The sequence below is a fragment of the Mustela nigripes genome, chromosome 5 (genome assembly GCF_022355385.1).
Source record: "Mustela nigripes isolate SB6536 chromosome 5, MUSNIG.SB6536, whole genome shotgun sequence".
NCBI classification, from domain to species: Eukaryota; Metazoa; Chordata; class Mammalia; order Carnivora; family Mustelidae; genus Mustela; species Mustela nigripes.
In genome coordinates this window covers 148,360,900-148,372,518 of record NC_081561.1, presented here as the reverse complement: position 1 = coordinate 148,372,518, position 11,619 = coordinate 148,360,900, and the positions used below count along the sequence as shown (strand labels likewise).

The following is an 11,619-nucleotide window of genomic DNA, read 5'->3' as shown; positions in this document are numbered from 1 at the left end:
CCAGGGGAGGACCGCGTCCGCCTCGCCGCTAAGCCCGGGAGCTGGGGGTGCGGACCGGGGCGCAGGGGCGGAGGGCGCGGAGCCGGCCTTCCCGGGCGTCCGCACGCGGCTCCCCGCACCCGCCCTGCGCTCTCAGCGGGCGGGGCGTGGGGACGGGACGTGGTGGGGGCGGGGCTGGGGGCGGGGCTCGGGCGCGACCGGGAAGCGCACCTGCGGGGAGGACGCCCGGTGTCCCCTTTGTCTCCCGCAGGCGCTCGGAGCCCCGTGGCCCGAAGCCCTGAGACGCGGACCCCAGCCCCAGGCGCAGGGGGGGCGCGTCACCCCCGCCGCGCGGCCTCGGGACTTGAGCGCGGGTTCCCCGCTCGCTCCGTGCGCGCTTGGTGGGGTCGCCCGCCGCCCCAGGTCCTGCCCGTGTGCCCGGAGGCCCGCGGAGAGGAGCGGATCCGGCCGTGCTGGGCGGAGCAGGAGCCGCGGCGGCCGCAGTCGCTGACCCCAGGCCCTCGGAGGCCCGCGGCATCACGAAAACCAGCACGTGCTCCCTGGGGCTGTCGGCCTCGTCGGGAACGGTCAAGCGCCCGCAGAGAGGCTGCGCCCGTGTCCGGGGATGGACAGAGTAAACGATGGCGCCGCGGCCCTGCAGATCCGCGGGGAACCGGCCCAGCCGGGACGCGCCGGCCTCTGGGCGCAAGGGGCGCATGCGCCGACTGGCAGAGCCGGCCCGCTCCCTCTGCGGGTCTGCGGCCCAGACCTCCTCACCCCTGCAGAGCGACAGCAGAGGGGACAGGGGGACCCAATTTCACAGGACCTGCCCAGCGGCCTCACAGCACCCCCTGGACGCCGCAGGGGCAGGAACACCTGCTCCCGCATCCCGCGGCCCAGGGATCTGGAGCCCCTCAGGGCGCTGCTCCCCATCCCCTTTGATTCCGGGTCTGGAGTCACCCCTTCCCGGAGGTCCGAGTTCCCGCGGCAGCTCCCCCCAGCCTGCCCCTGGGGCGGTCTTCCTCCCTGTGGGGCAGCAGGTAGCCCGTGACCCTCGGCGGGGGGCTGCCACGTGGGCTTCTGCTGCGCAAGGGAGGCCGGGTGCGCCTGCAGGAGATCGCTTTGGGACCGGTGGTGCGGCATCATTCCACATCCGTTCCCTCCGTAGCAGGGACGCTGGGGACTGGACTCTGGGCCCCGACACTCTAGGTGCCTGTCTGGGATCTGTGGGTCCTGCGCTCGCTCTCCCTCCCGCTTCTCCAGAAACCTCCGGGATGATCCTGCTCTGGTATTTGTGTCCTCGCCAAGGGCTCCTACTGTGACCCTTTGTCCCGCTCCCTGGGAAGGAGGGAGGCAGTGCTGGCAGAGGCACAGGGGCTGTGAGGTGGTCCCTGGGGGCCTGGGGTCAGCTGGAGGCAGGGGAGGGCGGGTACCCGCCTGACTTTGTTTATTTGCATTCCAGTGGGCGCACGCCAGTCCCCTTCAGGGCTGTTTATGAGCTTGGACCTTGTGCCCCGCCTGGCTGGATCGCTGGCCCCACTGTCTTCGGTCTTCCGCTTACTTCCCCAGCCAGGAGCGCAAGACGCACCGGTCCCCAGGGGAGTTGGGGTGGTACGTTCCCACCTGTGGCCGGGGAGGACCCAACAGGTGGTGACACGGGGCCCCATCCGTGTGGGTGGCACATAGGTGTGGGCAGCTCAGCTTCTCCCCGGCGGGGCCCCTGACCAGTCTTCCCTGCAGGGGGCCATGGAGGGGGCCCATCCTGACAGCCTGCGTGCCACCACGAGAGCAGCTGACACAGGGACACAGCGACCCAGCAAGATGACCATGGAGCCCAGGGACATCCTGGTTCTGCTGCCCACCCAGGAGCAGCTGTGGCTAGCTGTGGGGGTGAGCACGGGGGGACTGGGAGTGGGGGACCATGGAGGGGACAATGAGGTGGCTGTGGGGGGACAGTGGTTGTGACTGTGGGGGGGATGGTGGGGGGACTGTGGGGGGACCGTGGGGTGGACCCTCGGGGACCGTGGGGAGACTACGGGGGGACCCTGGGGGGGGTGGGGGGGGACAGTGGGGTGGGCCCTGGGGGGGGGGGGGGGAGACCAGGGGGGGGCGGTAGGGGGGGGACTGGGGAAAACTGGGGGGTAACTGTGGGCGGACCTTGGGGTGACTGAGAGCGCCACAGAGGGACTATGGAGGTGACTATGGGGGATTGTGGGGACACCAAGAGGGTGACTGTGGGAGGGGACCCTGGGGGAGGGGCAGAGGCAACTGTCATAGGTCCCTTGTTCCAACAAGGTGATGATGTTAGGGAGTCGGTGGCATTTTGTGGCACATTTTGCCCCAAACACTAAAGCTTTGTGGCATTAGAGACAAGCACAGGTTCTTGAGGGCCTGGGCTCCGTTCTGGACGCGTCGCCTGGGCCCGTCTTCCCTTCTCTGCTCCCTCGGCCGCACCTGGCTCCTGGAGCAGCCCCTCTTCCCGGAGGTCTCTGGCACCTCGCCCGCCCGCGTCTTCAGGGAGGCGACGTTCTTGGCCCTCCTGGAGCCCCGTCCACCTCCCTCAGGGACGCCCACCGGTGAGGGCAAAGCTGGCGCAGGCATGCCCCCCCGCCTCGGCAAGTGCAGGGACCGCAGCGCCCCGGCCGGGGGAGGCACCGCTGGGGCTGTCTGCCCGCCTCTGAGCACCAGCGCCCGGGGCCACAGTTTCCGCGACAGCGCCCGGGGCCACAGGTTCCGCGACAGACTGCCTGGCCTGTTACTCGGGTCTGCTCTCATGAGATGCAGATCACATAACCCATTAATTCAGGGGTTCGTCCACCAGACCCTGGAACCTTCCTCTCAAACGCAGATCGAGACTCACTGGAGCATTTCTCTGGAGGCTGAGGCCTGACGCTCGTCACAGAGCCGTGTGGCTCGTCCGCCAGGCACTGCAGCTGTTTAAAAACCCCAGGTGGCTGACCAGAAGCGGCTTGTCTGCGCTCGCAGACAAGTGTTCCAGCCACCAGAGCCTGCTTCCGGAGACCCACACACCCTCGGAGACGGGGCCAGTCCCGTGTGCCGTCATGACCTCCACACCAAGCTGCCCTTTCCCATGCCACCGGTCACCCCAGGGACAGAACGGTCCCCAAGCCATCATTTCCAGGTGGCCCATGGTCACGGGGAGTGTCAGCCCGCCTCTTGTCCCCCAGAGACACGGTCTTGCTGTGTCCTCCCTCCCTGGCGAGGCGGCATCCTTAAGCAGGAGAATCAGGAGGTTAGGGGTGTTCGGGGAGAGAAGGGGTGAGGCGGGAGCTGGTGGGCCTGGGCTGTGGCTCCCCTTCACGGTTGTCGCTGTGGGGGTGCCTTGGAGCTGCTCATGGAGCAAACGTGAGTGCGGACACGCTGGATGGACAGAGGGGTGTGCACGAGTCCACAGCCCACCAGCTTACCCTCAGGGTGTCAGCCACGTGAGCCACGAGGGCGACCCCACGCGTGTCTGCACGCCCGGGCACCAGGAAGCTGTGGTGGGGAGGACCCTTGCTGGAGGTGTGCAAAGCCGCACGGCGGGCGTGTCTCCGTAGTGCTGCAGCGTTAACGGATGAGGGCGAAGCCAAACTCACGGCGTTTCACCACTGAGAAGAGCCACGTCCCCTGAGTTGAGATGGTGGCGGGCCCCTTCCCGAAATCCCAGGGCACATCCCTGGGGTGTCCTGGGGACACCTCTGTCCTAGCGGAGCGCTGGGCAAGAGCCCACGGGTTTCACGCTCAGGCCGCGGCCGGTCCTGCTCCCTCTGCGCGGGTTCGCACGCGGAGCGCTCCTGCTCGCTGCGGGGCTGGGAGCTCAGGTGGCGCGGCCGGCAAGCAGTTTGCCCTGGGACAGCGCGGGCGGGGACTCCCATGCGCACCAGAGCCAAGGCCTGGCTGGGGGGACCATGGGCCCCGAGGCACAAGGCCAGCAGGTCCGGGACATGCAAAGCCCAAGTAGCTCGCCAGACGCACAGTGCAGGCAGTGGGCACTGCTGTGGGCAGCGCCGTGGGCCCCGGGACCAAGGGCGGCCAGAGAGAGAGCAGACCTGTGCCCGGTCCGGCACCAGCCCAGGCTCGAGCCCTGATCCTAGTCAACAAAGAGTAAAAAAGCCGTCCTTCACAGAACAGCCAAAAATAGGGACGCTCACGGGGTATTTGCCACAGTTTTGAGGTGTAACGGAATCTTGCTGGGGTGACACGCATGTGTGTGTGACGTGGCCCACCTCAGGGGCGTGGCTGAGACAGCGGGTGTGGCCGGAGGATGCGCCTCCCCTGTGCGCCCAGATGAAACCCACCTGAGAGCCATCGCAGGCTCAGGCGTGGAGGCGGCTCCTGACCCCGCGAGTGGGAGCCGGGGGCTTCTTGGCGGGTGGCGGCCAGCGTCCCCTGAGGCACGGGGCGACCCCGGCCGGAGGCGCCCGTGGGGAGGCTGAGGCGGGAAGGCGCAAGGCTCAGAGCGCACAGCCCGGCCCATGGGGATGGTGGGTGGGGTCCCGTGGGGCACGGAGAGCGCACCCCACCCCGTCCGTGGGTGGCCCCCGCACAGGCCAGGACGGAGACCGCAGGCCCCCCACACCGGCTGGGTCAGGGGCCTCCAGCGTCCAGCGCGGGCAGCACCAAGGAGCCTGGGTGGGACACAGCGTGGTCCTCCCGCCCCCCCGGCGCTGCGCACCCCTTCTCCAGGCCCTGAGCACCCGCGTGCCTCGCAGGTGCGGGCCACCGGGCACGAGCTCTTCCAGCAGGCGTGTGACACGGCCAACCTCAGAGACGCCCGCTTCTTCGCCTCGGCGTGGTCAGAAGTAAGTCAGCGCGCCCTGACGACCCCACCTCGGGACTCTCTGCCCGGGGGCAGTGGCCTCTTCAGGGAAGTGCCCGCCTGCGTCACCCACCGCAGACAGGCTCCAGTGTGCACCAGGTTACCTGGATGCACGCTTGCACGTGGACTCCAACGTCCCCCACTCGCACACTCACGCAGTTACACAGGGCACACACACGCACCCATAAACACACGTGTGCAGGCTCACACAGTCCTGCGCAGGCTCACACACTTAATATACTCCCATGTGTACACACACTCCCTTGGCCTTCTAGAGGGGAGAGGGGTCTACTCCAGTTCTTTCTGGAAGAAACCGTGAACTGGAAACCCTGGGCGAGGCCTGCGGTCCGATTCAGCCATCCGGGGTTCTGGAAACATGGGTCCGTAGCAGAGTCCTGGGTCCAGAAGAAATCTTCCCTGCGACTGAAGGTTGAGGTGTTCCGGCAGAAGAGCAGGAGCCACCCAGCTTGTCTCCCATCTTGGGGGTTTCCTCTGTGACCCCCGGCTCTAGGCCTCTAGAGACCCCCGGGCTTGGTGGAGGGGTCCCCGGGGGGGAGGAGGGAAGCAGGGGAGTCCGAGGGGCTGCGTGTGCGTGGGAGACGGGGTCGCCGCATGGGGCTCTGAAGGGCACGTGGCCTCGGGGAGGGCACCCGAGGAGTGGCTGGTGCCCCCCCCACGAGCCGTGCTGTGAGTGACTGGGACAGTCCCTATCCCTGGGGGCTTGGGCGTGTCAGGACGGAGCACCTTCTCCCCAAGACGCTGGGACGGAGCGCCAGAGAAAGAGGATTCCGATCCGCCAGCCGGCCGGCGGCCTGAGCTCCCCTGGCCTCTGCCCTGGCTCAGGGAGGGGATGACGGAGCCCCTGGCTGGCCTCTGCTCCGCGCTTGTCAGGCAACCCCTCCTGTTCCAGGCCCGGATGGACAGACAGGGCTGCAGGCAGACGGACAGCCGTCCTGGGTTTACAGCCCGAGGCAGCAGACTGTGGCTTTGCTGTTAAATTTTAATATTGGTGGACTTTTCCCAATCTGCCAGGAAAGCTAAGTTGATGGGTAGCTTTGCCCCCAATTTAAAGCTTATGTCTACAAGCCTCGTTTTAACCACTGCTGGTTGCTGCCCCGGTCTGGGTCCACACAGGTGATACATCAAAGGAAATACACGTTTGCATAGATGCCCACTGTATTGGGGGTGTGTGCACTGGGGGTTGGGGTTTCATGCTTCGTAAATGGACATATTCCTGGTTCCTGGGACAGAGCTCATCATGGCAGCAGAAGGTCCCCGGCTTCCTGGTGGGCCCCAGTGGAGGCCAAGCTCTGGGGTATCTGTTGGGGAGGGCTGGGGACCCACAGCCCTAGACACACGCCTCATCTTCCAGGACCCGCGGGGCCGAGCACCAGAGCCCGCCTGGTCGAGTGTGGCTCAGGGAAGCAGAGAATCCCCGAAGGCCCCGGGGGGCGGGTGTGGCCTTGGGGGCCTGGATCTCCAGTGGCAGTGGGGGCCGTGGCTCATTCCCCTTCCTGAGCCGCACCACTTAGAGCCCCTGTCTGTGCAGAAGCCTGTTGACCGGCCTCTGGTCCCGCACAGCCTCCAGCCCCTCCGCTTGCCCGCCAGCCCCCGGGGCAGAGACTAGAGGCCGCCCCGCCTGACTGCCCATGGCCCCGCTGGCCGCATGGCTGTGGGCCGTGTGTGATGGGTGTGCGGGACCGTTCCGGACAGGGTGGAGAGGATAGACTTTGGATGCGCAAATGAAGGAACAGCAGCAGGCACCCCGGGGCCGGATGCTTGGTTCGGGTGCTTGCCAGGCTCCTCCGCGTCTGGGGCTGGTCCCCAGAGTGCCCGCACTCCCCAGGACGTCGGGTGGCGCCAGGCAAGGAGCTGCAAGTGCTTGACACGTGCTCTTGGGACGGCTGTCCTTGGGGGCTGAGGCTGCTGTCACCGTCCGCGGTCTCAGAAACAGAGGACAGAGCCTGCAGGAAGTGGAGGAGAAAGTGTTTCCTCTGCTCTTGGCAGCGTCTGGTATTTGAGGTCTTAGAGTTAAGCTACTGGGGCACATGGAACCCCGAGGCGCAGGTCCCGTAGTGGTAAAGGATATGAGCCGGAGCTGGAAACAGTCGCCCTCGGGGTGTGGGGGCTCTGCCCTGTTGTGTTTCCATGCGCTCTGGGTTCCCTGCATTGAGACCGCCCTGCTCTCCTTAGTGGGGGGAACACACCAAAGAGCACCCTTTCCCGTGGACATGATGGACGAAGGCAGCCCTGAGAGGCCCCCCTGCCTGTGGCAGAGGAGCCGAGGGGCCCTCGGGGGTCCCTGTGGCCAGGAAGGCCTCGTGAATGCACGAGCGGGTGGGGGGCAGTTCCTGAAAGTGAATGGGAGCCGTGTCGGGTCTGGGGTCCACACAGGAAGGGACCACGCCCTCAGCAGGTGGAGAAGAACCCATGAGTCACAGCAGAGCCCCCAGGGTCCCCAGCAGCTCCCGGCGTAGCGCCCGGTGTCTCGGTGTCCCTGTCCTCAGGCAGACGGTGTTTGACCTCAGACGCCTGATTGATGCCGCTGGGGGACTGAATCCCGGGTGGAGAGTGGCGTCGGCGCTCTGAACCATGACCTGTGTGCACGCGCGTGTGGGCACGTGTGAGTGTGCGTGTGCGGGCACATGGGTGTGCGAGCCCACATGCACGTGCACACACCCACGGACGCTCCACCCAGGGCAAACGTCACATAAAGGGACCAGCCAGGCTGTGAGGGACAGGCAGCAGTTGGGGTCCCCGCAGGACCAGTCAAGGAGGGGGACCGGCAGGGCTTGGGGCGGCTGAGAAGAGCCCCCGGGACTGCTGCACAGAGCAGGGCGGCGGTGGTCTTCCTGGAGGAGGGGCACTGACTCAGCAGGGAGGTCCCCAGGGAGGGTGTGCAGCCCCTAAGCGGCCCTGTCAGACCAGCTCCTCTGAGTCCGGGCATCTGAGATGGCCACACTGAGAATGAGCTTGGGGGTGGGGGACAGGTTCCAGGAAGGAACCTGGGGTCACCCCTGTGCCCGGGACTCCTTCTCTGCAAGGGGGACCGGCCAGAGCTGTCCCACCCTCTGCGAGGACCCAGGGCCCAGCCAGCCTGGCCTGTCGTTGCAGCCGAGCAGTGGGCCGCGGGGTGGCTGGACGCGGCAGACCCTCCTGCTCTCGGGGCTGGAGCCCTTCCTTCGGGAGCTGGGCCGTTCGGGTGGGGAGGTCATGGAAGGGGGTGCCCCAGTGACCCCATGGTCATGCGGAGGGCACATGCTTGGGACTGAGTCAGAATCAAGGCAGGAAACCTCTGCCTGCAGCCCAGGAGCTAGAACAGAGACAGGGACAGACAGACAGGTGGAAAGACAGAGACAGACAGAGACAGAGACGGGCGCTGTGGACTCCAGGCTGATGATGGCTTGGACACTCCGGAGCTCCTGGTTGGGAAGGACGCGGTGGGCGGCCCGGAGACGAGCCGTTGGGCGGAGGGCAGGACGCACACGCGCCAGCTCCCGGACACGCCGGAGAGCCCACGGAGTGATGCCCCCGGACTGCCTGGGGAGGGGCCGTGGGCGCTGCTGGGCCACGGCTGAGAGCGCCCGGGAGGCTGGGCGCCACCGGCCAGACGCTGCTTCTCCTCTCAGACGGCGAGTACGTGTTCGTGGACTTAGAGCGGAGGCTCAGCGAGTACTTCTCCGAGGACTGGAAGCGGCGGGCCTGTCCCCAGACGGGTCCCCAGACCCTGAGAGCAGGCCTGGCCCCAGAGCCGCCCGCGGGTGGCTCAGCCGCTGGCCTGCAGTGCCTCAGGGCTGCCGCTTGCAGGGCCGCCCCCCCGCCGTCAGCCCCCCGGGCTGCTGTCCTCTCCCTGTGCTTGTCCCCGCAGCACAGCGGGCGGCCCCCGCGCGCCCGTCGTCACCTTCCTCAGGGTGCAGTTCTACGTCGAGGACGGGAGGCTCGTAAGGGACGTCCGTGACGTTCAAGGACACTTGCTGGGAAGACAAAACCTCCCCGGGGGCCCAAGTTGTGGGAAGAGCCTGGCTGGCTGCTGCTGCCCGTGGCCACGGGATCCGGTTTCACAGGAACATGCCGCCCCCGGGGCCTCCTTCTCTGGGTCCGGTTTGTACCTGCCGGCGGGGGCGCCTGAGACCTCAGCCCGGGCTCCAGGCTCTCGGCGGACCTGCCGCCTGTGTCTGCGTCTGGGTAGGAAGGGTCACCGGGCAGGCGCCCCTCCGGGCTTCCTCTTGGGTTGCGGGAGCGGCTTTTTCTTGCGAGATCCGCCCCAGAACGTGTAGGGTGACACGGCTCCCCAGGACCGTCCGGGGACCAGAGTGACTCCCAGAGCAGGGGCAGGGGAGGAGGGCCGGCGTCCCCAGGAACCCCCAGAGCTCCTGGAGGTGGGCCAGTGACAGACGGGTGGGGAGGAAGGGGTGGGGCCATGTGGTATATGGAAGGCTCTGGAGAGTAGGATTGAGTAGTTGTGTGGAAGGTTCTGGAGAGTGGGGGTGGGTGGTTGTGTGGAAGGTTCTGGAGAAGTCACAGATCGGAGAGCTGGAAAGTGGAGGTGGTGGAGGGTCACGGCCCTGTGCTATGAGGCCAACCACGTCAATGGTTTTAGAGGCTTGGAGCCTGTTCTTGCCTGTTACACTAGAAAATGAGCAGGAAGAAGAGCTTCTGAGGGTTACTTAGGTCCGTCCCTCATTCCAGTGGGCTCCAGCCAACCCCCCTGCACGTGCCCTCCTCCGGGGCCCTGCCCACCGCGCCCAGGATGCCACGCAGTCACCTCGGGTCACCAGGACCAGCCGGGGTCACCCTGAGTCACCTCAGGACAGCAGGGCGGGCGGGGTCATGTTATCTCTCGTGTCTGGTTTGCTGCTAAAGGACCTGCGGCTCCGTCCGTGTTTCTGTCCAAGTCTGCTGTCTGACCCACTGTGACGGGAACCAAGACGACATGCGGTTTTCCGGGGAAGAGCCTGTTCGCCTGGACATCAGAGCATTCGGTCCCCAGATCTCGCCTGCTTCCACTGAGGGAGGAGGGGGCGGTGCAAACCTGGGGGCAGGGGCGGCGAGCGCCAGGACCCTTCCCGGGATGACAGCACGGGGCCCTGCAGGGTCACGGGGGCCCCACGGGAAGGTGCCCTGTGCTGGGACGGTCACTTCCGCGGGCGAGGACCACCTGAGCAAGGAGGAACCCGGTGGCTTCGAGTATGGCCCACGGAAAGCCTGACCCATGCAGGGGTCTCAGACACCTCCATGGGGACACGCGGGACCCAGCGTATGACGGCCCCTGCAGGTCAAGACCCCTGGAGGAGGAGTGCGCGGAGGCTCCTGGTCCCAAGTCAGAGTCCCCAGGGGAGGAGGGAGAAGTGTCGGCTGCGGGAGCTCGTCCCTGGCTCTGCTCACACCGCTCCCTTCCCCCAGCCTCCGGCCCGGGGCCCTCGGCCTTCATGCGGGTCACACTGATCGGGACGAGGGCCGGGAGTGCCGAGGCCCTGTACCAGGTGGGTTCCCCCAGGCCAGGCAGCCCCGGGCTGGGCTCCTGCACCCTCTGGAGGCCCCCGGGGAGAGAGCCCTGGACCTGCATCAGGCCGTGGGGGAGCGAGAGGCTTCCCGGGGGACGGGGCAGGCAGGGCTGGCTCCCTGGGCCTCCGCCTTCCCGGTGGGGTGCTTGCCAGGGGGCGGAGGCCACCATCCTGGATGGTGGTTGCCCGAGGGGCAGGAAGAGGGACCTACGCCAACGGTTATGGGAGGGGGTTCCCCGCCTTGCTGGGGGTGGACCTGGGGACTGTGTCCTGGAAGGAGAGAACGTCACTCTGTGATGGCCCAGAGAAGGACAGAGCTAGACTCGGGGGTGGGGGACAGGGGAAGGAGCCACAGCTCTGGACAGACTTCCTCACGCAGGAACTGGGGTGGGAAGCCGTTCCCGACTTGCGGGGATGCCTCCTGATCTTACTCCTGAAATCCACCCAATAGAGCAAAGTCCAACAAGTTCAAAGGAAGAAGAGACCAGGGCCGTGAGCCCCCGACCCAGCAGCCCCTCAGCCCCTTGGGACAGGAGTGGGCTCTGTCCCGCGGCCCTGGAGGGGGACCCAGGCATCTCTTGTCGGAGTCCCCTCCAGGCTAGAAGGAAGGAGATCAAGCAAAGCAGCGCTCCCTGCCCGGCGGTGCTGGTTGAGGCAGGGGCTGTGGTCTGTGCCCACTCCTGCCCACAGAGCTTGCGGCCTGTGCAGGAGAGGGGGCTGTGTAGACAGTGTGCCCGGCAGGGCGCAGTGAGGACAGGGCAGGGCGGGGGCCTCCCGATGAGAGACTCTGGGGCTGGGGGCAGACAGGGCTCTGTGGCCTCCCCAGCCAGGGGCGCTGCTGTGTGTGCTCGGGGAGGACAGACGTGGGGGTGTGGCCGGAGGAGAGGCGGGCGGGCGGGCGGGTGCACCTGCTCTCCCCCACAGATGGCGGGGGCAGACCCGGCCCGCAGCAGCCTGCCCCCCGCCCCGCCGGGAACGTGTGCAGCACGGTGCCAAACAGCCTCCGCCTGGTCCTGTGCAGGGACGACCGGCTCCCAGAGGAGTCTGCGGTGTAGACAGCTGCAGATGCGGCTCTGCCCACTTGGGGCCTCATCCACACTGTGGAGCCTGTCCATGGGACACGGCACGTGCCCCCGGGGCTCCATCTACCCAGCACGACTGCGTCCACACAGCATGGCTTCTCCACGTGGCAAGTCCTGTCCACACGGGGCTCCGTCTGCACAGCACGACTGCGTCCACACAGCATGGCTTCTCCACGTGGCAAGTCCTGTCCACACGGGGCTCCGTCTGCACAGCACGACTGCGTCCACACAG

The 11,619-nt window shown here is 67.1% G+C and overlaps 1 protein-coding gene across 2 annotated transcripts; it reads left to right on the top strand.

Annotated features, from left to right (window-relative positions):
• Positions 1–205: 205 nt before the first annotated feature.
• Positions 206–5,823, top strand: FRMD1 (FERM domain containing 1). 2 transcript variants are annotated; one of them, XR_009404321.1, is made up of 4 exons: positions 206–1,267; positions 1,442–1,590; positions 1,720–1,869; positions 4,695–5,058. XR_009404321.1 is itself a non-coding variant. In XM_059399306.1 (4 exons), the coding sequence occupies exons 1-4, from the start codon at positions 621–623 to the stop codon at positions 5,118–5,120; spliced, it is 1,293 nt and encodes a 430-aa protein (XP_059255289.1). In that variant the 5' UTR covers positions 206–620; the 3' UTR covers positions 5,121–5,823. The 2 variants fall into 2 exon arrangements, 1 of the variants encoding a protein (XP_059255289.1); XM_059399306.1 differs by having other exon boundaries at positions 206–1,188; positions 4,695–5,823.
• Positions 5,824–11,619: the final 5,796 nt, after the last annotated feature.